At 46.2% G+C, this 25,586-nt stretch overlaps 1 protein-coding gene across 1 annotated transcript; it reads right to left on the reverse strand.

The window, feature by feature from the left end:
• Nucleotides 1-6,845: 6,845 nt before the first annotated feature.
• LOC138369282 (mucin-2-like) lies at nucleotides 6,846-17,612 on the reverse strand. The gene is made up of 12 exons (XM_069332338.1): nucleotides 17,518-17,612; nucleotides 15,659-15,734; nucleotides 15,285-15,440; nucleotides 14,973-15,086; nucleotides 14,627-14,862; nucleotides 14,390-14,524; nucleotides 14,123-14,293; nucleotides 13,869-13,928; nucleotides 13,504-13,603; nucleotides 13,084-13,209; nucleotides 12,075-12,221; nucleotides 6,846-11,555 (listed from the first exon to the last, which is right to left on the reverse strand). The coding sequence occupies exons 1-12, from the start codon at nucleotides 17,518-17,520 to the stop codon at nucleotides 7,279-7,281; spliced, it is 5,601 nt and encodes a 1,866-aa protein (XP_069188439.1). The 5' UTR covers nucleotides 17,521-17,612; the 3' UTR covers nucleotides 6,846-7,278.
• Nucleotides 17,613-25,586: the final 7,974 nt, after the last annotated feature.

Consider the following 25,586-nt stretch of genomic DNA (forward strand, 5'->3'; position numbering starts at 1 on the left):
ATCAGGAAAAACAACAGAGTAGCCAACACCGTCCGCTGACTTAGACCCATCGGTGAAGACAGAAACGGAGCGGGAGTGAGAAGAAAAGTGCTCGAGGAAAAGGCGTTTTAGAACTGTAGGAGGGGTAAAAGCTTTAGTGATACGAGTCAAGGATGTACAAAACCGCGGAAGAGGGACCCTCCACGGGGGCAAAGAAGGAACAACACGAGGAGAAACATCAGAAATACGAACGGAAAGAGAATCCTGTAGGCGAGATAACCGGACAGAAAGAGGGAGGTGGTGAAGAGGAACAGGAACCGCAGGAGGGGTAAAAGTTAAAGCACGACAGAGGCGAGAGGAAGGATGTTGCAAGGACCGCGCAAGATAGCGAAGACAGTAGCGATCACGGCGGTCCTGGAGAGACAGGAAGCCAGTGTCAACATACAAGCTAAGGACGGGAGTCGAACGAAAGGCACCAGAACTGAGGCACAACCCAGTATGGTGCAAAGCATCAAGACGGCGAAGAGTAGAAGGAGAAGCAGACGAGTAAGCAGGGCAACCATAATCGAGCTTAGACAGGACGAGAGAGGAATGTAAAGCAAGGAGAGTGCGCCTATCTGCCCCCCAAGAAGTATGGGACAAGACCCGAAGGAGGGTAAGGGACTTAGAGCACTCAAGACGGAGGTAAGAGATATGGGGAGACCAAGACAAACGAGTGTCAAGGAATAACCCCAAAAGCTTCGCGGAATCTTTGTATTCAAGGGGATGACCATAAAGTGACAAAGAGGGACGAAGAACAACCCGTTTCCGCGTAAAAGTCATGGCACAAGTCTTAGAAGTAGAGAACTTGAAGCCATGACCTGTGGCCCAAGACGACACGGCATCAATCGCAAGTTGAAGCCGGCGTTGAAGGAGAGGCGAAGCATCACCCTGACAACAAAGGGTAAGATCATCGACATAGAGAGCGGAGAAGACACCAGAAGGAAGAGAGGAAAGACGACCATTGAGGGCAACCAGAAAAAGAGTAGTGCTCAGAACACTACCCTGGGGCACACCTTCATATTGCTGAAAAGAGGGAGAGAGAGCGGTACCAAGGCGCACCCGAAAGGAACGACGAGAGAGGAAGCTGCGGAGAAAGACAGGGAGATGACCACGAAGGCCAAAAGAATGAAGTTGAGATAGGATATGATAACGCCAAGTGGTGTCGTAAGCCTTTTCTAGGTCAAAAAGGACGGCAACAACGGAGGTCTTCGCAGCAAAAGCAGTACGAATATAGACCTCCAAGTTCACCAGGACATCTGTCGTGCTGCGGCACTTGCGGAAACCAAATTGAGAAGGGGAGAGGAGGTGATGGTGTTCCAGGAACCACATCAGACGAACGTTAACCATACGTTCAAAGAGTTTGCAGACACAACTTGTGAGAGCAATAGGGCGAAAGTCCTTAGGGGAAGTACCCAGAGACCCCGGTTTGCGAACAGGGAGGACAACGGCATCGAGCCAGTCCTCAGGGACTGACGACGACTCCCAGATCCGATTATACAGACTCAGTAAATACTGAGACGTGCTCGGAGGGAGATGGCGAAGCATCTCATAATGAATACCATCGGAGCCCGCCGCCGTAGAACCGCAGAGGGCCAGGGCAGAACGAAGTTCAGAGAGAGAGAAGGGATCATTATAGGGAAGCTGAAGATGAGTGCAGAAATCTAAAGGACGAGACTCAAGGACAGGTTTACGAAGAAGGAAAGATTGGGGAAGATGAAGACCAGAGCTAACAGAAGAAAAGTGGGAACCCAGTTCGGAAGCGACCTGCAACGGGTCCGCCACAAGAGTATCATGGAGGTGAAGGACCGGTGAAACATCGGGAACGAACTTACCCGCTATCTTGCGGATACGCTTCCAGATCTGGGCCAGAGGGGTTTCGGACGTAATTGTCGAGACATAAGATGCCCAACATGCACGTTTAGCCGTACGGATGGCCCTACGGGCCACCGCACTCGCTTTCCGAAAGAAAAGAAAAGAATCGGTCGTCTGCCTACGGAGGTGCTTCTTCCAGGCTGCACGCTTACAGCGGACAGCCCGAGCACAGTCCGCATTCCACCAGGGAACGCACTTCCGTGGACCCCGAGAGGAAGAGCGAGGAATAGAGCGGAGGGCAGCGTCGAAGACAGTGTCATGAAAAAGGAGGAGAGCGCGAGAGAGGGGCAGAAGGGAGAGGTCAGAGAGAGTAGCACTGAGGGAAAATAGGGTCCAGTCCGCCTTAGCAAACTGCCACCTAGGGAAAGAGAGGGAAGGGCGAAAAGAGAAAAAGGAAACAAGGATGGGGAAATGATCACTTCCATGGAGGTCATCAAGAACCTGCCATGTGAAATCTAAGTAAAGAGAAGAAGAGCAGAGAGAAAGATCAAGACAAGAAAGGGTGCGAGTTCGAGAGTCCAAATGAGTGGGCTCACCAGAATTCAGAAGAGACAGGGAAGAAGAGAGGAGAAACGGCTCAAGGAGGCGACCCCGGGTATTCGTCAGAACGTCACCCCAAAGAGAATGACGACAATTGAAGTCACCCAGCAGGAGTACAGGCTCCGGCAAGGAGTCTAGGAGGTGTTTCAAATCAGGAAGAGAGAGCGGGACACTCGGGGGGAGATAAATGGAACAAACTGTGTACCATTTCCCCACAAAGATACGAGCAGCAGAACAATGGAGAGGCGAAGGAAAAAGTAAAGGAACAAAGGGAACATCAGCCCGAATCAAGAGAGCAGAAGAATTAGAAGCCCCAGCAATGGCTGGGGGGGGGGGAGAGAAAGGAATAGCCACGAAAACGACCAGGACGAGCACCAAGCATCGGCTCCTGGAGACAGACACAAAGGGGCGAAAACCGCGAAACCAGAAGTTGGAGTTCGAGGAAATTGGCGTAATAACCTCGAACGTTCCATTGAAGAATGGACAACGACGAGAAGAGAAAGGGCAAAAACAGAGAACAAGGAAGAAACAAAGGCGAAAGATCAACAGAGCACGTTAAAGAATATCAGGGTCGGGATCAGGGTCAGCAAAGACAGGGTTAGGGGGCATGGGTAAACTGAGCAAAGACGGAGGGAAGGAAACGGGAGAACAGATCAGAGGTGGGCGGGCAGGGTCCGGAGGAGGAGGAGGAGGAGGAGGAGGAGGAGACAACGGAGAGGAGCAGTCAAGGACAGCAGCAGGAAGAGGGGGAGTAGAAAGAGAGGAGCGCACCCCAGCAAGAGCAGCAACCGAAAGGGAAGCAGGGGCCAAAGAAACCTCCATAGCAGGAACAGGGGGCGCAAGCACTGAAACGGGAGGGGAAGGAGCAACAGAGCCAGAAGGAGGAGCTGAGGAAGAAAGCGAAGCCTTCTTACCCGCCGGGGAAGAGGAAGGAGAGGAGCCAGGCTTACGCTTCTGACTTAAAGAGACCGGTGTCCCAGCAACTACGTACCGGGCAACGGATTCCAGTGTCTCAACAGGAGAAGCCGAACGAGAGCACACACGACGGCCGTTAGGAGAGCGATGGACATCCGCCCGCACCGACAGGCGGCGGGGAGAGCCGATAGATGGAGGAAGAGGATGGGAAGGAGGATCGGAGGGGGACGAGGAAGACACGACAGACCGGGTAGAAGGAAGGGGAACCCCAGACAGAGGACCAGGAGGAGGATCCTTCGGGAGAGAACCCAAAGGGACAGAGGAGGGGGCAGTGGGCGCATCAGGGTCCAAGGCCTGGAAACGGTTGTGAGTCTGAGGAAGGCGGGAAGGACGAGGAGAGGAACAGCGCAACACGCGAGCATAAGAGATATTAGCATAAGGCGGGAGCCGGCGAACCTGGCGCCTCGCCTCAGGAAAAGATAAACGCTCCCGGTGCTTCAAGTTGAGGACGGCTGCCTCAAGCTTGTAATGGACACACGCACGGGAGAAGGTAGGATGGGCCTCACCGCAGTTGAGGCAACGAGCCTGGGGAGAAGCGCACTCCGACTTAGAGTGACCTTCGCCACCACACAAAGGACAGAGAGAGACAGTCCCGGAGCAGCGGAGGGCACCATGCCAAAACCTCCAGCACTTGTTGCAGAGCCGAGGAGAAGGAATGTACTCCTGGACAGAGCACCTGGCACCAGCAAGAATGACAGAGGGTGGAAGGGTCCTACCATCAAAGGTAATCTTCACAACCCGGAGGGGTTGACGGCGACTACCACGAGGGGGACGAGTAAACGTGTCCACCTGGAGAATAGAATGGCCCTGGGCAGCGAGGATATGTCGAATATCGTCGTGGCAGTCGCGTAGGTCCCGAACACCGGTCGCAACATGGGGCGGGAGCAAAATAGTGCCAACACTGGCATTCAACTGAACGTTCTTCGAGACCCGAACGGGGGTCTCGCCAAGGCAGGATAAGGCAGCCAAGTGGGAAGCAGCATCCTGAGAAGGAGCAGCAACGACACGTGTACCGAGACGAGTGGGGTTGAAAGTAATGGAGGCATCCACGGAATCAATGAGATGTCGATGGAGGGAGAAATCGTCCGGAGGCGCAGAATCAAGAGGGAGGAGATCAAAATATTTGGCCCACGAAGCGGGACCAAACAAGGCTTGATAGGTAGCAGAACTGGAAGGAATCGAGCGAGGGCGGCCGTGACGAAGACGGCGGTGAGAACCCCCAGAGAGAGAGGGGATAAAAGGCGCAGTAGTTACAACTAGAGAAGGAGCCACGCCAGGGGACGAGGTAGTCACCACTGGGGGCTTGGGGCTCGACCCAACCACAGAGGAGGGAGGGGAGCCAGAGGAAGGAGTCAGAGAGGCCAAAGGAGGAGCAAGGTCGGGGCCCAATGCAGCGGAGGCTACAGAGCCCGGTCTTCCAATACGGACCGACTCGGGGGCTTGGTCGCCCACCCCACGAGCCTGAGAAGGTAAACCAGAAGAAGCCGAAGCAGGGGTAATCATCTTGACGAAAGAAAGAATTCACTCACGAATGTGCCCCCACACCCACCATGGAGCCACAATTAGAGGCAGGACACCCAACAAGAAGCTATCGCCGATCTTGTCGGGGCCTCCTAGGGGTGCGTCGCGAGTATACGCCCCACAAACGCCACCTTAAGAAACCGACAGTCCGTCGAGATCGGGTTCAGTGACGAAGTGGGGATTGACAATAAAAGGTTCCCCTCGCTCTCGACGTCGGGTACTGCAGTTCTACGGGTGCATGAGTATGCCTCCTCAAGCACCCGGGCGTCAAAATAGAAGAAGTCCAAGGGAAGAACCAGAACGAGCAAAAGGTCGGTAGGAAACGGCAAGCAGATAGGAGAAGAGGGGGGAGAAAAACGAAACAGAAGGAAAAGGAAAAGATGCCCAGCAGAATTGGAGAGGACGGCAGCAGGAGCACAAGGCTAGAAAAAGACAGAGGACTGTCCCAAGGAGCATCACACTCCGGCAGCCGCCCACTAAGCCCCCACACGGCGACAACGAGCTGAGCGGGGAGGGGGGGTATTCCCGTAAATGACTGGATGCTGCCACTTAAGGCGGCTTTCCACACTTCCATTTTTCCAAAAAATGCATTTCTACCAGTCATTCATTCCTCGATCTGCAGCCATTGGTCTGGTGTTACGAGTAACAGACTGTACACTCCTACCAAAGTGATCGCCCGTAGGAAACCGCTATGGGTAAGTTATATTGGTCCCACACGCTTAACCAAAGGCACTGCAAGAAGGGCGGCGTTCCATTGTCCGAACTGCATTATCCTTTAGTCGTGCACCTTGTGCAGAATCAAGATCGTGTCTTACTTTCCAACTGTCATTTGTCTGTCGATAGACTTTATGGTGAATTTAACCTTTGATCAGTAATAGCACCAACCGTCCGAATGCCAATTTATTTTACCTTCGATATCGCTCGCAAGACGTGCTTTTGTTCTCGTTTTGGCATCCTAAGTGATGTCTCCCCGGCTTGGTGCCTTTTGATTGCGTCGTAGACTAAAGTAATGAATACCTTTTGTACCAACATACCCGCAGTAAAGATGGGCCAGTCCTAGAAAAGATTTGTAACTAGGAAGTTTAGGATCTTTGTAATGAGCAAAATTTGCGCAAATAACGGTAATTCAAAGTTTGATCAGAGTTACTGGCATGCCCACTAGGCTAATATACACATTCAAGTGTGTTAAGCTGTTGTCTGCACATTATAGCACATGGAAAGTAATAAATTAAGATTTACAGATATAACGAGAAGTAACAAGATGCATGTCTCACTGCTTGACATTAGCTTAACCCTAGGAATGTTTTGTCTGTTTTAACATGGCTGCAAGTCACTTGGGCTGATAAAGTCATTTAGAGCCGCGTAGTTGCTCATTTTGCTAGAGTACCACTGGTCTGTTGTAAGGAAATCATATGCTATGCAAAATTCATAGTATTGTATTTTGAAACTACTGCCAGTTGTACCGTCTAATGAAAACCTGTTGTAGCAAGGAAATGGAAGGATTTTATAGTACAATATATAGGGAATTATCTTACGAGGCTCTGGGGGATTACCATGGCTGCCCAATCTGCTAAGTGCATAGCCGATAGTAAAGCAATTGACAAATCAGGTTCCACTATCCTAGTACCTCTTCCAACGCTACATAAAGTCCGAAAAAAGTAGCAGCGTTCCTGCAAGCAGAAGGATTTGGGACATCAAGTTACTGTTACATTAAATTACTGGAGTTCAGTCGCGTTAAGTTGCTGTATGGGCCATTATTTCACGTCCCAGTTTTCAGTATGCAATGTGGAGTGGGGCTTCGTATTAGTTCACAAGCTTAAATCGTGGCCAATAAATACTTATTGAATCAAGGTAGGTCTGGTGAATTCATTACATGTGAAATTTTAGTTTTCCCGAGTAAAGGCAATTAAAAAAAATTTAAATATCCATAAATTTTAGTAAAATTAACAATACAAAATTATGCTTAAACAATTTAAAACTATTTACATCTTTGCACGTGTACATGTAAGTTACAGCTGCCGTTCTGGTGCTTATAGAAAAAAAAAATTGACAAGACTGGCGTTCGAGGAAAGCATCCTAACCCCATCCCTAGTCAGTGTTTTTATTAACTATCCAACTGGGAGACAGCATTACCATTCTATATCCCCAAATTAAAGCTTTACACGATGCTTTCAGAACGTTTTACAACGTTTGTAGATTCTGGAGGCCGGCTACTGATCAGTGGTGGCGCCACAGACCCTGTGGGGCGGCAGGGAGAGCAGGAGTTGGTGACGACGTCCTGGCCGGAGCCGTCACACTTGGAGTAGTGGTCACCAGGAGTCTTTAGTTTCACGCACTTGTGGATTATGTCTAGTCCGTGTAAGTGGGCGTAGTATAAGTGGGCGTAGTGTATTTAGGTGTAGTATAAGTGGGCGTAGTGTAGGTGGGCGTAGTATATTTAGGCGTAGTGTAAGTGGGCGTAGTATATTTAGGTGTAGTATAAGTGGGCGTAGTGTAGGTGGGCGTAGTATAAGTGGGCGTAGTATAAGTGGGCGTAGTGTATTTAGGTGTAGTATAAGTGGGCGTAGTATAAGTGGGCGTAGTATAAGTGGGCGTAGTATAAGTGGGCGTAGTGTAGGTGGGCGTAGTATAAGTGGGCGTAGTATAAGTGGGCGTAGTGTAGGTGGGCGTAGTGTAGGTGGGCGTAGTATATTTAGGTGTAGTACAAGTGGGCGTAGTGTAGGTGGGCGTAGTATAAGTGGGCGTAGTGTAGGTGGGCGTAGTGTAAGTGGGCGTAGTGTATTTAGGTGTAGTATAAGTGGGCGTAGTGTAGGTGGGCGTAGTATAAGTGGGCGTAGTATATTTAGGCGTAGTGTAAGTGGGCGTAGTGAAGGTGGGCGCAGTATATTTAGGCGTAGTATAAGTGGGCGTAGTGTAGGTGGGCGTAGTATATTTAGGTGTAGTGTAGGTGGGCGTAGTATAAGTGGGCGTAGTGTAGGTGGGCGTAGTGTAGGTGGGCGTAGTATATTTAGGCGTAGTATAAGTGGGCGTAGTGTAGGTGGGCGTAGTATATTTAGGTGTAGTGTAGGTGGGCGTAGTATAAGTGGGCGTAGTGTAGGTGGGCGTAGTATAAGTGGGCGTAGTATAAGTGGGCGTAGTGTAGGTGGGCGTAGTGTAGGTGGGCGTAGTGTAAGTGGGCGTAGTGTATTTAGGTGTAGTATAAGTGGGCGTAGTATAAGTGGGCGTAGTATAAGTGGGCGTAGTATAAGTGGGCGTAGTATAAGTGGGCGTAGTATAAGTGGGCGTAGTATAAGTGGGCGTAGTATAAGTGGGCGTAGTATAAGTGGGCGTAGTGTAAGTGGGTGTAGTATAAGTGGGTGTAGTATAAGTGGGTGTAGTATAAGTGGGCGTAGTGTAAGTGGGCGTAGTGTATTTAGGTGTAGTATAAGTGGGCGTAGTATAAGTGGGCGTAGTGTAGGTGGGCGTAGTGTAGGTGGGCGTAGTGTAAGTGGGCGTAGTGTAAGTGGGCGTAGTGTAAGTGGGCGTAGTGTAAGTGGGCGTAGTATAAGTGGGCGTAGTGTAGGTGGGCGTAGTATAAGTGGGCGTAGTGTAAGTGGGCGTAGTGTAGGTAGGCGTAGTATATTTAGGTGTAGTATAAGTGGGCGTAGTGTAGGTGGGCGTAGTGTAGGTGGGCGTAGTGTAGGTGGGCGTAGTGTAGGTGGGCGTAGTGTAGGTGGGCGTAGTGTAAGTGGGCGTAGTGTAGGTGGGCGTAGTATAAGTGGGCGTAGTATAAGTGGGCGTAGTGTAAGTGGGCGTAGTATATTTAGGCGTAGTGTAAGTGGGCGTAGTGTATTTAGGTGTAGTATAAGTGGGCGTAGTGTAGGTGGGCGTAGTATAAGTGGGCGTAGTGTAAGTGGGCGTAGTGTAAGTGGGCGTAGTGTATTTAGGTGTAGTATAAGTGGGCGTAGTGTAGGTGGGCGTAGTATAAGTGGGCGTAGTGTAAGTGGGCGTAGTGTAAGTGGGCGTAGTGTATTTAGGTGTAGTATAAGTGGGCGTAGTATAAGTGGGCGTAGTATATTTAGGTGTAGTGTAGGTGGGCGTAGTATAAGTGGGCGTAGTGTAGGTGGGCGTAGTATAAGTGGGCGTAGTGTAGGTGGGCGTAGTGTAGGTGGGCGTAGTATAAGTGGGCGTAGTGTATTTAGGTGTAGTATAAGTGGGCGTAGTATAAGTAGGCGTAGTGTAGGTGGGCGTAGTATATTTAGGCGTAGTGTAAGTGGGCGTAGTGTATTTAGGTGTAGTATAAGTGGGCGTAGTATAAGTGGGCGTAGTGTAAGTGGGCGTAGTGTATTTAGGTGTAGTATAAGTGGGCGTAGTATAAGTGGGCGTAGTATAAGTGGGCGTAGTATAAGTGGGCGTAGTGTATTTAGGTGTAGTGTAGGTGGGCGTAGTATAAGTGGGCGTAGTGTAGGTGGGCGTAGTGTATTTAGGTGTAGTATAAGTGGGCGTAGTGTAGGTGGGCGTAGTGTAAGTGGGCGTAGTGTAAGTGGGCGTAGTGTATTTAGGTGTAGTATAAGTGGGCGTAGTATAAGTGGGCGTAGTATAAGTGGGCGTAGTATATTTGGGCGTAGTGTAAGTGGGCGTAGTGTAAGTGGGCGTAGTGTAGGTGGGCGTAGTATAAGTGGGCGTAGTGTAGGTGGGCGTAGTGTAGGTGGGCGTAGTATAAGTGGGCGTAGTGTATTTAGGTGTAGTATAAGTGGGCGTAGTGTAGGTGGGCGTAGTATATTTAGGCGTAGTGTAAGTGGGCGTAGTGTAGGTGGGCGTAGTATAAGTGGGCGTAGTGTAAGTGGGCGTAGTGTAAGTGGGCGTAGTGTAAGTGGGCGTAGTATAAGTGGGCGTAGTATAAGTGGGCGTAGTATAAGTGGGCGTAGTATATTTAGGCGTAGTGTAAGTGGGCGTAGTGTATTTAGGTGTAGTATAAGTGGGCGTAGTGTAGGTGGGCGTAGTGTAAGTGGGCGTAGTGTAAGTGGGCGTAGTGTATTTAGGTGTAGTATAAGTGGGCGTAGTGTAAGTGGGCGTAGTGTAGGTAGGCGTAGTATATTTAGGTGTAGTGTAAGTGGGCGTAGTGTAGGTAGGCGTAGTATATTTAGGTGTAGTGTAAGTGGGCGTAGTGTAGGTGGGCGTAGTGTAGGTGGGCGTAGTGTATTTAGGTGTAGTGTAGGTGGGCGTAGTATAAGTGGGCGTAGTGTAGGTGGGCGTAGTATAAGTGGGCGTAGTATAAGTGGGCGTAGTGTAGGTGGGCGTAGTGTAGGTGGGCGTAGTATAAGTGGGCGTAGTGTATTTAGGTGTAGTATAAGTGGGCGTAGTATAAGTGGGCGTAGTGTAGGTGGGCGTAGTATATTTAGGCGTAGTGTAAGTGGGCGTAGTGTAGGTAGGCGTAGTATATTTAGGTGTAGTATAAGTGGGCGTAGTGTAGGTGGGCGTAGAGTAGGTGGGCGTAGTATAAGTGGGCGTAGTGTATTTAGGTGTAGTATAAGTGGGCGTAGTATAGGTGGGCGTAGTATAGGTGGGCGTAGTGTATTTAGGTGTAGTATAAGTGGGAGTAGTGTAGGTGGGAGTAATGTAGGTGGGAGTAATGTAGGTGGGAGTAATGTAGGTGGGCGTAGTGTAGGTGGGCGTAGTATAGGTGGGCGTAGTATAGGTGGGCGTAGTATAGGTGGGCGTAGTGTAGGTGGGCGTAGTATATTTAGGTGTAGTATAAGTGGGCGTAGTATAAGTGGGCGTAGTGTAGGTAGGTGTAGTGTAAGTGGGCGTAGTATAGGTGGGCGTAGTATAGGTGGGCGTAGTATAGGTGGGCGTAGTATAGGTGGGCGTAGTATAGGTAGGTGTAGTGTAAGTGGGTGTAGTGTAAGTGGGTGTAGTATAAGTGGGCGTAGTGTAGGTGGGCGTAGTATATTTAGGCGTAGTATAGGTGGGCGTAGTATAGGTGGGCGTAGTATAGGTGGGCGTAGTGTAGGTAGGTGTAGTGTAAGTGGGCGTAGTATAAGTGGGCGTAGTATAAGTGGGCGTAGTATAAGTGGGCGTAGTATAAGTGGGCGTAGTATAAGTGGGCGTAGTATAAGTGGGCGTAGTATAAGTGGGCGTAGTATAAGTGGGCGTAGTGTATTTAGGTGTAGTATTAGTGGGCGTAGTATAAGTGGGCGTAGTATAAGTGGGCGAAGTATAAGTGGGCGAAGTATAAGTGGGCGAAGTATAAGTGGGCGAAGTATAAGTGGGCGAAGTATAAGTGGGCGAAGTATAAGTGGGCGAAGTATAAGTGGGCGAAGTATAAGTGGGCGAAGTATAAGTGGGCGAAGTATAAGTGGGCGAAGTATAAGTGGGCGAAGTATAAGTGGGCGAAGTATAAGTGGGCCTCGTAACCTCAGTATGGAGGTGTGTGGCACGTGCGGTTGTCAAGTTATAGACACTATGGCTGGTATTGGTGGGTGTAGGGGAGGAGAGCTTAGTAACGCGCGGGGTGTAGGTGGCGGTGTCACAGGGTGTGAAGGTACAGATGGAGCCGCCACGGACACACTCACACCAGTTACACTTGTCTACCATCCACATGGACCCGTCCGTGCACGAGTCCACCCCAACCTCCGGTACGTAACCTGTAGGAGAAGCGTTTACAATTTAATAATTGTAATGTTACAAACTTTCGAAGAACCCTGTTGACGCAAGCGTTAAAATATGTCTGGCACATTTAAAAAAAGCAACGTTTTTAAAGCAAACTAAAATGCTTACTTGCCTTTTAACAAACTTTTTAAAGCAAAGGGGGAAGGGTAGAGATCTAGGCTCAGGCGGATTTTAAATTAAAATTAGTCAGTAGTTTAGGTTGTAAACTTTGTTTAAAATTTACCCATAGAATGTAGTTCTCAAATTAGCCTTTAAAGTTTTCAATTAATGTTGCATTTAACCGCTTCAATTCCCCTCCCAAACAAAAATTGCTAATAAAAATTAAAATTATAGGGTTAGAACTTTTGCGATTGCTAGTTTTGAAACTGGTTACAGTACTAGTTTTAATAAGTTTTTTAACAGTTTAAAAAATTCTAGATTAAACCTTACCGAACTAATGACAACTTTTCATGATTATTCAACTTTTGCGACAGAAAAAAGTCAAAAGAACTTGCCTTCTCCACAGTTTATTAGTGTGCACACAACTGCATTGGAATATGAAGCGTTAACGCAGCTGCAGGTGTTGCAGTCCTCCTGCCAGCGTGACCCTGGCACGCAGGAGCCGGTAGTCGCCGGAGGAACGGGGCTGGGAACCCAGGAATCTGAAGACGTAAAGGAATTACAATTATGCCACAGCCTGCATCTAAAAGGCCGCGTGTACACTAATCTGCACTACCTGGAGACATTTCCCCCCCCCCCCCAGTCAGTGTGGGTGCACCGTGTTACTTCAAGATAACATCCACAAATCTGGTAAATCTAAATTTAGAAACTGGATTAAGCAGCAAACCATTTATATATTATCACTAGTTTCAAGGAACATTTAGCAGGCCGGCAAGCAGAAAGGCTACCAATGTAGAAATGTGTACTATGGCCAGCTACTTTAATAAGTTGTCAAAATAGTTAGCAACCACGGCGAAAATATAGGTAAAGGGAATAAATTTAAACTGCGCTCTTGTACGGCCATCGAACGTTGCCTCACTGCTTCCCACCCCGCGAGGCGGCGGCGTGTTGTACCAACCTTCTGCCCGATTGTCTATATTAGAATTAAAGGCTATGGTTACACCAGCGAAAAAACTATTACAACAGCTCTGTCCTAGAGACATTTCAAAGTCATTAGGGTTACCAAGCTTTTTCTTCATTTTTATATTACACATTTTTTGGCTGGTACGTTCTTTCGGCCACGTAGTAAAATAAATTTAGTTTCTTTTTAGTTTCAACATGCAGGGAGGATAAAATTATGTAGATGTTAGGATGGTCATAGAAACTAGTAGCATTACACATTAAATAGTGCCAATACATCAAAATCTATTATGATAATTATATTCCCTAGCATAGGTCTTCATTAATTTTAAGTTGCTAAAAAACTTTCCTACTCAACTTTTACTGAAGCCAAGAGGCTGAAACCAAGGTAAGAACCATCATTGCCAGAATTAAAGCTAAACATTGTTATAAATCTAAACTTACCCAGTGTCCTGGCGAGGATGAGCTTAGTCTGCTGGAGGATAATCTGGAGCTGGAGCAGCCAGTCTGCCAGCTCCCTCTCCGTGGCTCCTGCTCCCCGCATCATGCACACATACCACGCACACGTCTCTGTAAGGAACCTCTTGTCAACTCTTGCTGCAAGATACCACCTTACACCCACATTCTTCCCTTTGTTACTTTACAAATATAAATTTAATCTAGAAAGGAATGCAAGAAGTTTAAGGCAGCAATGCTAAAATTACTTGTTTACAAGTTACCAACTCTGCCAGAATGTCTGCCAAAATTCGCGCAGATTCTAGCTAACTAAATTCGGGTACTCTGGCTCATAAGAGCACATTAAAAGGTTTACATGTCTAAGAGCCCAAGCAGGTCGAGGAGGGACGGGTGTTAACTAGGACCTACCCGCGTGAGACTGCAGGTCTTTGTCCCTGCCGATGATTGGATGGAGCAACCTGCGGCACAAGACTACGTCCTTTAGCAAAGGAGACTTGCAGGGGTTCAGCTGTGTCAGGAGGAAAAAGTTTAAACAAAAGTCAGTTGTCAGGCGTTCAAATCATGATACTTTAAAGTTTTGACAACTCTACAGCGTATGTGAATAAGTTTGAAACGAGCTTTATAGGTTTTCCAAATCTAGATACTTATGAACAAATTGTCATTATGGAACTAGATTCCAAGAAAACTAACTAAACTTCCTGAAAGTAGCAGTTTTGGTATACAAAGCATTTAAAAAAAATTACGTCAATTCAGTATAGATGTAGGCTACTTACTGCAGTTTCTTTTTCACAGTCCAGACACTGGAAACACGCACGATCCTTTTGGTCTTTTGTCTGAAATTTAAAGATCTGCAACTTTAAAAATCCCTAATCAAAGCGTTAAGCTCCACATTTAAAACTTTTGAACCGACATTCAGTATGTATATTAAATTCGGTATTTTTTTAAGCCACTTTCCAAATTTATGGCACAAGCTATTCAATATATACTATCCAAGTATATCAGGAGAATGAAGGCGCCAGCAGCTCACCCTCCACGACTCTGGGAACGCCAGAGGCCAGGACTGGAGAGTGTGGACGACGTTGTTCCTGCTGGTGAAGTCATCGTCCGTGTAGAAGTTGTAGTGACCACACAGACCGTCCAGATGGTTGGTGTGGCTGGGATACGCCCACACGTCCAGCCGCTGACTACAGTGTTGCAGCTACAATCAATAGTTTATACATTTTAGTACTTTAAAAACTATGGAACGCTGAACATCTGCAGTGTACATCTTCACTTTTGAGACCTAATGACATACCACGATCTTAGAGGAGCCGAGCAGGTAGATGCAGCCTCCGTCCCTCCAGGCCAGTACTGGGTGTGCACCAGCAGAGGACACTACTGCGTGAGCTCCGCTGGCCGGTACAGTGTACAGGTCCCCGTTCACCGTTATCTGTAAACATTGCCGAATTAAGATTTTCATTCAAGCTGAGCATTTAGTAGAGTTAATCTTCAACTAGAGTTTCAGCATCAGTTTATTTAAGCCTTAACTTACATCAAACACTGATCCAGAGTCCAGAGTGATAACAGTGTGAGGATTGTCCCTGAAGGTGGTGCGGGAGAGGCAGGACGCGTGCCCATTACACTGATCAAAGTCACTAAAGACCCCAACTTCAGGCGTGTAGGTCAGGTCACTCTGGGCTACAGAGTAGTTGCAGACGCCGTGCCAGTCGAAGCGGTGTCCGTCGAAGGTCTTTATATGGGGATCATTGTAAATGTAGCAATTCCTACCTGCAATAAAATTTCCATGAATATACAGCAAGTAATTTTATATATTTTTCTACATAACGGTATTTTATTGCGCCGAAGTAGTTTCCTTTAGCAAGTGTATCTTAACTTACAGCAATCTTCAATAGTTGGAGTCGGGGTCCAGACACCCTTCACACAAGTAAGGGGGATGCACTGAGCGAGCAGTTTAGAACCGTCCTGGTACATCAGGCCGTCAAACTCGCAGCCTGAAGAGAAGAATGTCAGTGTCTAAGTAAACCATTATACGACGCCAAGTATTAAAATATAAAGTTACAACCTGCAGACTTGCAGAGCAAGGAACTATCAGTGTACAAAAGGTACAGTTTTAAACCAACCAATAATGGTTTGGGACGAAGGAAAATTACAACCCAAATTAGAAGACTAAGCAATAGCACAATACTTACAATGAGTGTCTCCTGGGTTGCCGGCGTCGTGACGCTGAACGAGACCATTCCGACAGACCAAGGAGAAGCAGCAGCTGGGCATGGAGAGGACCACCTCCCCGTGCTTCACTCTGGCGTCCCCGAAGCAACACCCGCTCCCGGCCTCTTCCTTAGTAGCTGCTGGAGAAGATATAGTTGAAGCAAGCACACCGTTAACCCCTCCCCCCGCAGTCTTTCACAGACTATAGAAACAAGGGTCGCTAGGACGTAGTAAATGTTACACCGAAGTGGGAAATAAAAAGGTTTATTTACTAAAGCACTTTACTGAGCAATGTAAAAGGCAGACATATTTAAGCAACTTTCCCTTTAGAGAAAGCTCGATAAACTTAACATACCTAGTGCAGGCAAGGCCAAGAGCATGATCAGTACACAGGTACAGGGGCGGATGACATGCTTTCTATGCGGTACACTCTGCAATAAAGAATTTAGTATTTAGTAAATTTCAAACAAAGATACCTAATGTTGCCAGAACTTTTTTACCCCAGTACTAAAGTACTTATGACGCGAAGTCTCTAATCTGCTCATATTTTGGGGTAACTAACCACCTATTCATAAAAGACTTGGTAGATTATGAGTAATATGGACTTTTGCTAAACTTTTTGGCAACTAGCAAAGAAATTAGGCACAATGAATAAATGTTAGAATACTGGAATGGATAAAATAAGTTAAAAATAAGGAAAGGCCCGAAATTAATCTGACTACAGATACGAGAGGTACCGCAAGGGTCCTCTTTTGGGACCCCATCTATTTTGTCTTTCCTATTACAAACCACATCACAATTTACAGACCAAGATTTATGGTAAAGTAACAAGTGGATATTATATCAAGGCCCATACAATTATATACAAACTACAGATAGTTGCAAGATTGGCAAATGCCTTGTAATGTCGAGAAGCAATATTTTGGCTGCGTTGCCTGGTGAAGTGCGTCACAATTACCACATTAACATTACCGTGCAACAGACTTAATAAAAGTACCTTCGAGTCATAATCCACACCGCTCCTGTGCCAGCAAGTCCACTACGGGCTCACCATAGCCTGTGCTACTTCGAACTTTTTCCGAGTAGCTGAATCTATAACAAGTCATAATCCACCATTCCCTGGTAGTTGCATAGCAAGTGAGCTGCAGTATAGTTGACCAAATGCTAGAAATATTCAAGCCAACATTCTACTTCAAAGGAAAAATTACTTTAACTGTACAATTATCTGGTGCACCCCACTTTAATTACTGTATCCATGCATGGATACATCTTCAAAAAGACTTGACTGCTTTAGAGCAACACCTGCCAACAAAAATCATTCCTGAACCAAGTAGACGCGTACCAGGAACGGTTGGGAATCACGGAATCTACAAACTAGACAGATAGGGCCGATTTAATCTACACTTAATTTGGAGGACTTTTTAAGAAGGTGCGATTAACAAAGCAGTGGCTTTAAGCTCAAACCACAATGTTAAAAAAAAAAAAAAAAAAAGAGAGACTTTACTATTATAAACCCATGGAACAGCCTACTCGCTGAAGCCGTAACTGCCAAAACACTTATTTCAAAGTCCAGCTCACCTGAAGTATAGGGTAGAAGTGGCTCAAGTAACTATCCTTGAGATCGTATTGGTTCAGACGTACTTTAAAATCTAAAAAAAAATACTACAAAGGGTCCCTTCCATAAGCTGCCGGCTTCTTGTCCTCATCGAGACCAGTGTTTTTCTCCGGTAAATTCAGGAAGGCTATGTCCACATTTTATATATAAAGTCAAACTGGTATAGACAGAGGCATCTGCATACCTACTAACCAGACTGAATAATGCAAGAATCAACGGTAAACTATACCAACTTAGTGTTCGCAAATATGCAATTGTTCGGTCATTTTCATTTAGAAGAAAATTCTGAAGTTAAAAGTTAACTCGTGCTATAGTTAGAAATTATAGTTAATGCAAAAGAGCTGCATTGCATTTTAACATTTATACACTGTAGTATAGTCGGGCTAGCAAGGTCCGTGGTTTGATCCCCAACAGCGAGGAGACAACCTTTACACCGACATCTCTAACATCATTCAAGTCAAATTTTAGAGGCTTTAAGAACTGCACTCGTAAAACCATGAACATTGTCGGGTTTATGTTAATATTTATCTTAGCAGATGCTTCTCGATGTTACTAGCCATACGTTTTCATAAATTACAATGACACTTCACAAAACATACCATACTGGTGCCAGCAGCCACGAACACTGAATAGCGAGTAACAGATGTTTGAACGACGACTGGTCGTTCCGGCGTCAAACCCTGCACTGAGTTGGTTTAACTTCTTCATTACACGACGAAAGCATTGTTTGAAACGCTCTGAATCAAGATTCACAATTACCTGACGAGCAACTGAGTTTTTTTTTTTTAAACTTTAGGGACATCGGCATTTATGCAGCTACCCTAAACTATATGAAGGATTATTGAGTGTGTCAAGACCTAGCTCTGAAATGTTAAGAAATCTCCATCTCGAGGGTGGTTAGTTATACAGGGGCGCATATGTGATCAGTCCGTCCTCAACTCAAGTTCATTCCATCCAGTGGTCGACTCCACAGAAGCATTCATAAATGCTTCTGTGGAGTTTCATGAAATTTAGTACATGAAATTCATGTACTAAATTTGTACATGATGTTCATTCCAAACAGGAATTTTCTTATATATAAATTAACATTATAATATAGTATCATATTGTGCATATATAGGCATAGGTTAGGTTAGGTTAGGTGTTTAGGTTCTGTTTGCGTTAATTGTACAACCCGTTCTCGACTCAAGTCCATTACATTCAGCGGTCGACCCCACAGACGCATTCATAAATTTTAACATGCTGTTCATTCAAAACGGGAATTTTCTCAAGTATAAATTAATATTATAATATATTGGCATATTGTGTATATATAGGCATAGGATAGGTTAGGTCAGGTGTTTAGGTTCTGTTGGCGATTATTTGCATTTGTAGTACGTGGGTGAAGCATTTATAGCGTTGTGATTCGAACAAAATTTATCAGTGAAGCACTTGTTCCGGATATGTTCGAACGTCAGCAGTTGTGAGTCGTGTGTAAACCGCTTTTCATTCATAAACAGGGGGTTTGGCGGGTGCATGGAATCAATTTTGGATCTTTGTTTGGAGGACGGGCTAGATGACGTCCGAACACTTCCGGAACAAGTGCTTCGCTCACGTCCTCTGTTCGAACCATAATTCTATAAATGCTCACCCATGTACTACAAATACAAATAATCGCTAATAGAACCAAAACACCTAACCTAACCTATACCTATATATGTACAATATGCTAACATATTATAATATTAATTTATATTTTTTAAAATTCCCGTTTTGAATGAACAGCATGTAAAAATTTATGAATGCGTCTGTGGGGTCGACCGCTGGATGTAATGGACTTGTGTCGAGGACGGGTTGCAACCTAAACACCTAACCTAACCTACGCCTTACTATACATAGAATTTTTATATATACTAATATTAACATATACATGAAAACAAACCAATTTTTCATACACAGTATGCTAAAATTGATGAATGCGTGTGGGGAGGACGGCCGCTGCTTTAAACAGCCTAGTGTGAGGACGGGTTGGGATGAGAGATGAGGGAGCATTAGAGTCTGAGGGTGGGGGATAATTGAGACCTCCTACCTAGGTAATGGAGGCACTACAACCTCCTACCTAGGTAATGGAGGGACTCGATAACCCCCTAACCCGGGCCTTGGAGGCACTCGATAATTCCCTCCACGTACTGGAGCCTGAAGGGAGATGGAACATTATAGTACTTGAGGGGAGGAGGGGGAGGGACTCAGTACTGCCTGAGGTGGGGTGGCGAACACTTACGGTGGCCGATGCGCATTTGTCCTCAATATGAGCAATTGTGAGGACTTCCCGTGGCACGTAGGGGCGTATATATGTGGTAGACACGTGTTTGTATGTTGCTCACACACCTGTAGTAGACACGTGTTTGTATGTTACTCACACACCTGTAGTAGACACGTCTTTGTATGCTACTCACACACCTGTAGTAGACACGTCTTTGTATGTTACTCACACACCTGTAGTAGACACGTCTTTGTATGTTACTCACACACCTGAATCTGCTCGCCTGTGAAGAATTTCAACTCTTGTAAAAACTGTGAATCCTTCAACCAACGAGTGTACTTGCTCACCAGCCTTGGTGGTTATATATATATTATATATATATATATATCATATATATAATATATATATATATATATATATATATATATATTATACATATGATATATATATATCATATGTATAATATATATATATATATATATAGTAATCTTGGGCATAGCATTTTACCAAATCACCTCATTCTTGTTGCATATTGTCCTGGGGACCATTCAGGCTTGTTCGCATTTGTGTTCCTCACGTGTGCCCCAAAGAATGAGGTGATTTGGTAAAATGCTATGCCCAAGATTACTATCCGAGTGCCGGCGGTGGGGTGGTTCAAATAGCCTCGGCTATTACCTCATATATATATATATATACATATATATTATACATATGATATATATATATATATATATATATATATATATATATATATTATATATATATATCATATGTATAATATATATATATATATATATATATATATATATTATACATATGATATATATAATATATATATATATATATATATATATATATATATATATATATATATATATATATATATATATATATATATATATTGTGACGATAATCTCTTTCAAGAGAGATTGAGCCTGCTCTTCCCTACATCATTACGTCAAAGTACAAGATACTATATAGAAGATACGTCCACCAGTATCGCCAAACGTTTTGCCCAGAGAGCAAATCGTACCCTGCACACCCCAACACCTGGCCACAGCCCGTAACCAGCAAACTGCTCATCCTCTGCCTGCCTGTTGCTGATTGGCTGGTGTCTCGTCGCACCTGCACTCCGCCACCACCACAAGTCGACGTCTGGGCTGCAGCGCGCCAGTTTCGTCAGAATATCTTTGTGCTCCATGAAGTTGACATCTCTCGCTGGTAGACTAAGCCTTGGCTTTCGTGTACTAAGGGAGGTGGCAGCTTGAAGCCAGTATTCCAGCTCTCATATTATTTAATTTTGCTATCACTGTAACTTACTTGTCTTAGCGTAACTTTTCATTTGCCAGTGATTATTCATGTAATTTTGTTTGTTGACTTGTCCTGCATTTTATGAGATTGCCTTTATTCATGTCTTGTTTTCTAGAGTAATTAAAATGTCATTGTTTATATACTTGTGTTTTGTGTGTCTTCCCATTACCTTACCACAGACGAAAGGACAAACTTTTCTCTTCTTTTCTTTTTTGTGATGTGACGAGGCCCTGCCCCCAGCTTTTGAAACAGCCGAACACCAACGCTTTACCGTCACTATATATATATATATATAATATATATATATATATATATATATATATATATATATATATATATATTTTAGTATATTTTGGTAGCAGTCTTTCCTGTAGACATATATTATTAAATATGACCGAAAAAGTAAGATTAATAATTCTAACACGAATTTTCTCTATCTTTCTTATGTTTCTTTTCACTGTTGATGGTAATTCAAATATCAATTCTCCAAAATTCATTTTTATTTCTAGTCAGACGCGACACTTGAGCGCGTTTCGTAAAACTTATTACATTTTCAAAGACTTTAGTTTACAAACACACAACTGAAACTGAATAGAGCTTACATATCTTCGAGGTTTATATCTACATTTGGGTGAGGTGGATGGGGTGAAAAACGAACTTTTAACAATGGGTATTCAATGAGTATTAAATTCCAACACAAGACAGAACACGAAACAATGGGTATTAAATTCAAACACAAGACAGAACACAAAACAATGGGTATTGAATGGAAGTAGTTGTAGAAAGCCTATTGGTCCATATTTCTTGATGCTTCTATATTGGAGCGGAGTCTTGAAGTGGGCAGAAGATAGTTGTGCATTAATTGGCTGTTGATTGCTGGTGTTGACTTCTTGATGTGTAGTGCCTCGCAGACGTCAAGCCGCCTGCTATCGCTTCAATGATATTGTCAAGAAAAAAATAATTCTGTTCTGTTTACAAGAGGAAACAGGGAAAGCAAAAAGTGGCATCATTGCTTAGATTGCCTCCTTGAAGAGCTTCACCTGCTTGAGCAAGCCCGTGAGGTCCTGCCCGTAGGGATGTCTTCTCCCTGGGAGGATGAACGTGTAAGATGTAATAAAAGAGCTGACAAAGAAAAAGTCTAACATGATACCACATGAAATGAGCCATAAGTATTTCGAGGAAATCACTAATAGAAAAGCTGGAAATTAATTAGATAAAATCTACAATGATGGGTCATCTAATCCTGCTAATGGCAGGGCTGGAGCAGCATATACTGTAATTATTAGTAATGTCTTTCAAAACGGGAATGAAGCAAAAAACTCATATTGAGAACTATGCCTCGTTAACGCAAGCAGTTGACATAATTGACACATTTATGATATTAGGATTTCTTGAAAGAAACATCAAAGTTGAAGTAATCTGTACTGATTCAAATTGCACTTCAAAGCCTCGGAAAAGAAACGCACAGAAAACTCAGCGATAGTCGTAGAAATATGAGATCTGCGAGAGTACTAACCAATCAGGGAGGGTGATCAAGTTCTTGTGAATCTCTTCCCATGTTGAAATGTATGGAAATGAACGAGTAGATGCGTTGGCTGTTGAGGGCGCTGAAAGAGACCACATTGAATGCTTCATACCCAAGAAGTTAGAGATACCGTCAGGCAACATCACCGTCACAATGTAAGTGAGGAAAGCAAGATAAAAAAACAAATAAGTGAATCTGTACCCCTGGTACAATATGGTGCCAGCTGGCAATCCCAATCATCATGGACGAAGAGGAGGTGTCCGATAGAGAGAATATGTAATAGCGAACATTTGTTTTGGATACAAATATCCATTGAGATTCGTGATGGAGACAACAGCTGAGCAGCGGAGCCGCAGAATCTGAGGTGAGTGAGGGACAACGCCTTGACCACTACCTGAGAGAGTGTGAATAACTAAGAGTCATTAGAAATGTGTGTAGAAAAATAAACCCCCCACATTGTTTGAGTTAGGAAAACACAGTTTGTCAAAAATAGATATCGTTCTTAAAAGATACTCGTTACTTTGCACCCGCAAGATAACGTAAGTTCAGGGATTGACAAATGTTAATCTTCTTGTTTTATAAAATGTTCCTGTGAAACAGTTAAGCTCGTCCCAGCTGTGTCTGGGTACAAGTGACGGGATGAACAACCCAGCGGGTTTTCTTCCTATTGGGGAGTGTTGTACATGCTGCTATGGTGGTGTGTCCACTCACAGGATGAGTGACGCTGCCCAATACTGTCACTATGGCGGTGTGTCCACTCACAGGATGAGTGACGCTGCCCAATACTGTCACTATGGCGGTGTGTTCACTCACAGAATGAATGACGCTGCCCAATACTATTACTATGGCGGTGTGTTCACTCACAGGATGAGTGACGCTGCACAATAAACTCTAGTGAGAGGGAGGGAGGGAGGGAGGGTAGGAGGACAAGATGAAGTGAGGAAACGCCTTGAAGATAAGATGTAGTGGAGGTTGTGTTGGCCAGACCCCACGTTCCAGGCATCTTGTGACCTAGCAGCCAGAGGAGTCGGGGAGGATAGCTGCAGGTCTTTCATGATGGGAATACACATATAACGGAAACATGACACCTCAACTGCGACGGATGTTTACCTTAGACACTTAAGAGAGGTTGACAACCTTGACAAGCTTCTCTGTCAAGGTAGGTGACACTGTCCCCCCCTCTCAAGATAGGTGACACGTACGTACTGTCCCCCCTCTCTCAAGGTGGGGTGACACTGTCCCCCTCTCTCAAGGTGAGGTGACACTGTCCCCCTCTCTCAAGGTAGGTGACACTGTCCCCCTCTCTCAAGGTGGGTGACACTGTCCCCCTCTCTCAAGGTAGGTGACACTGTCCCCCTCTCTCAAGGTGGGTGACACTGTCCCCCTCTCTCAAGGTGGGGTGACACTGTCCCTCTCTCTCAAGGTGGGGTGACACTGTCCCCCTCTCTCAAGGTAGGTGACACTGTACCCCTCTCTCTCTCAAGGTGGGTGACACTGTCCCCCCTCTCTCAAGGTAGGTGACACTGTACCCCTCTCTCAAGGTGGGGTGACACTGTCCCCCTCTCTCAAGGTAGGTGACACTGTACCCCTCTCTCAAGGTGGGGTGACACTGTCCCCCTCTCTCAAGGTAGGTGACACTGTACCCCTCTCTCTCTCAAGGTGGGTGACACTGTCCCCCTCTCTCAAGGTGGGTGACACTGTCCCCCTCTCTCTCTCAAGGTGGGTGACACTGTCTCCCTCTCTCAAGGTAGGTGACACTGTCCCCCTCTCTCAAGGTGGGTGACACTGTCCCCCTCTCTCTCTCAAGGTGGGTGACACTGTCCCCCTCTCTCAAGGTAGGTGACACTGTCCTCCTCTCTCTCAAGGTGGGTGACACTGTCCCCCTCTCTCAAGGTGGGTGACACTGTCCCCCTCTCTCTCTCAAGGTGGGTGACACTGTCCCCCTCTCTCAAGGTGGGTGACACTGTCCCCCTCTATCTCTCAAGGTGGGTGACACTGTCCCCCCTCTCTCAAGGTAGGTGACACTGTCCCCCTCTCTCTCTCAAGGTGGGTGACACTGTCCCCCTCTATCTCTCAAGGTGGGTGACACTGTCCCCCCTCTCTCAAGGTAGGTGACACTGTCCCCCTCTCTCTCTCAAGGTGGGTGACACTGTCCCCCTCTCTCTCTCAAGGTGGGTGACACTGTCCCCCTCTCTCAAGGTGGGTGACACTGTCCCCCTCTCTCTCTCAAGGTGGGTGACACTGTCCCCCCTCTCTCAAGGTGGGTGACACTGTCCCCCTCTCTCAAGGTAGGTGACACTGTCCCCCCCTCTCTCTCAAGGTGGGTGACACTGCCCCCCTCTCTCAAGGTAGGTGACACTGTCCCCCCTCTCTCAAGGTAGGTGACACTGTCCCCTCTCTCTCTCAAGGTAGGTGACACTGTCCCCCCTCTCTCAATTTGGGTGACACTGTCCCCCCTCTCTCTCAAGGTGGGTGACACTGTCCCCCTCTCTCTCTCAAGGTGGGTGACACTGTCCCCCCTCTCTCTCAAGGTGGGTGACACTGTCCCCCCTCTCTCTCAAGGTGGGTGACACTGTCCCCCTCTCTCAAGGTAGGTGACACTGTCCCCCCTCTCTCAAGGTGGGTGACACTGTCCCCCCCTCTCTCTCAAGGTGGGTGACACTGTCCCCCCCTCTCTCTCAAGGTGGGTGACACTGTCCCCTCCCCTCTCTCTCAAGGTGGGTGACACTGTCCCCCCCTCTTTCTCAAGGTGGGTGACACTGTCCCCCCTCTCTCAAGGTAGGTGATACTGTCCACCTCTCTCTCTCTCAAGGTGGGTGACACTGTCCCCCTCTCTCTCTCAAGGTAGGTGACACTGTCCCCCTCTCTCTCTCAAGGTGGGTGACACTGTCCCTCCTCTCTCAAGGTAGGTGACACTGTCCCCCCCTCTCTCTCAAGGTGGGTGACACTGTCTCCCCCTCTCTCAAGGTGGGTGACACTGTCCCCCGTCTCTCAAGGTAGGTGACACTGTCCCCCTCTCTCTCTCAAGGTAGGTGACACTGTCCCCCTCTCTCTCTCAAGGTAGGTGACACTGTCCCCCGTCTCTCAAGGTAGGTGACACTGTCCCCCTCTCTCTCTCAAGGTGGGTGACACTGTCCCCCTCTCTCAAGGTAGGTGATACTGTCCCCCTCTCTCTCTCAAGGTGGGTGACACTGTCCCCCTATCTCAAGGTGGGTGACACTGTCCCCCTCTCTCAAGGTGGGTGACACTGTCCCCCTCTCTCTCTCAAGGTAGGTGACACTGTCCCCCGTCTCTCAAGGTAGGTGACACTGTCCCCCTCTCTCTCTCAAGGTGGGTGACACTGTCCCCCCTCTCTCAAGGTAGGTGACACTGTCCCCCCCATCTCAACACAGGATGTGTATAGGTCCACGCAGTATGAGCATGGGTCCACCACCACTTACAGGAAGGTGTACTCCCCATGAGTGGGGGGTACACCTTCCTGGTAATAAATGGTAATAAATGGTAATAAATGAACAAAATAAGTGTGGGGCTGGCTTGTGTTATCGCGGCAACACCTCACATTGTCCTCATATTTCTCGTCTACCAGTTTG

Source organism: Procambarus clarkii, chromosome 27, assembly GCF_040958095.1.
Source record: "Procambarus clarkii isolate CNS0578487 chromosome 27, FALCON_Pclarkii_2.0, whole genome shotgun sequence".
Lineage (NCBI taxonomy): Eukaryota > Metazoa > Arthropoda > Malacostraca > Decapoda > Cambaridae > Procambarus > Procambarus clarkii.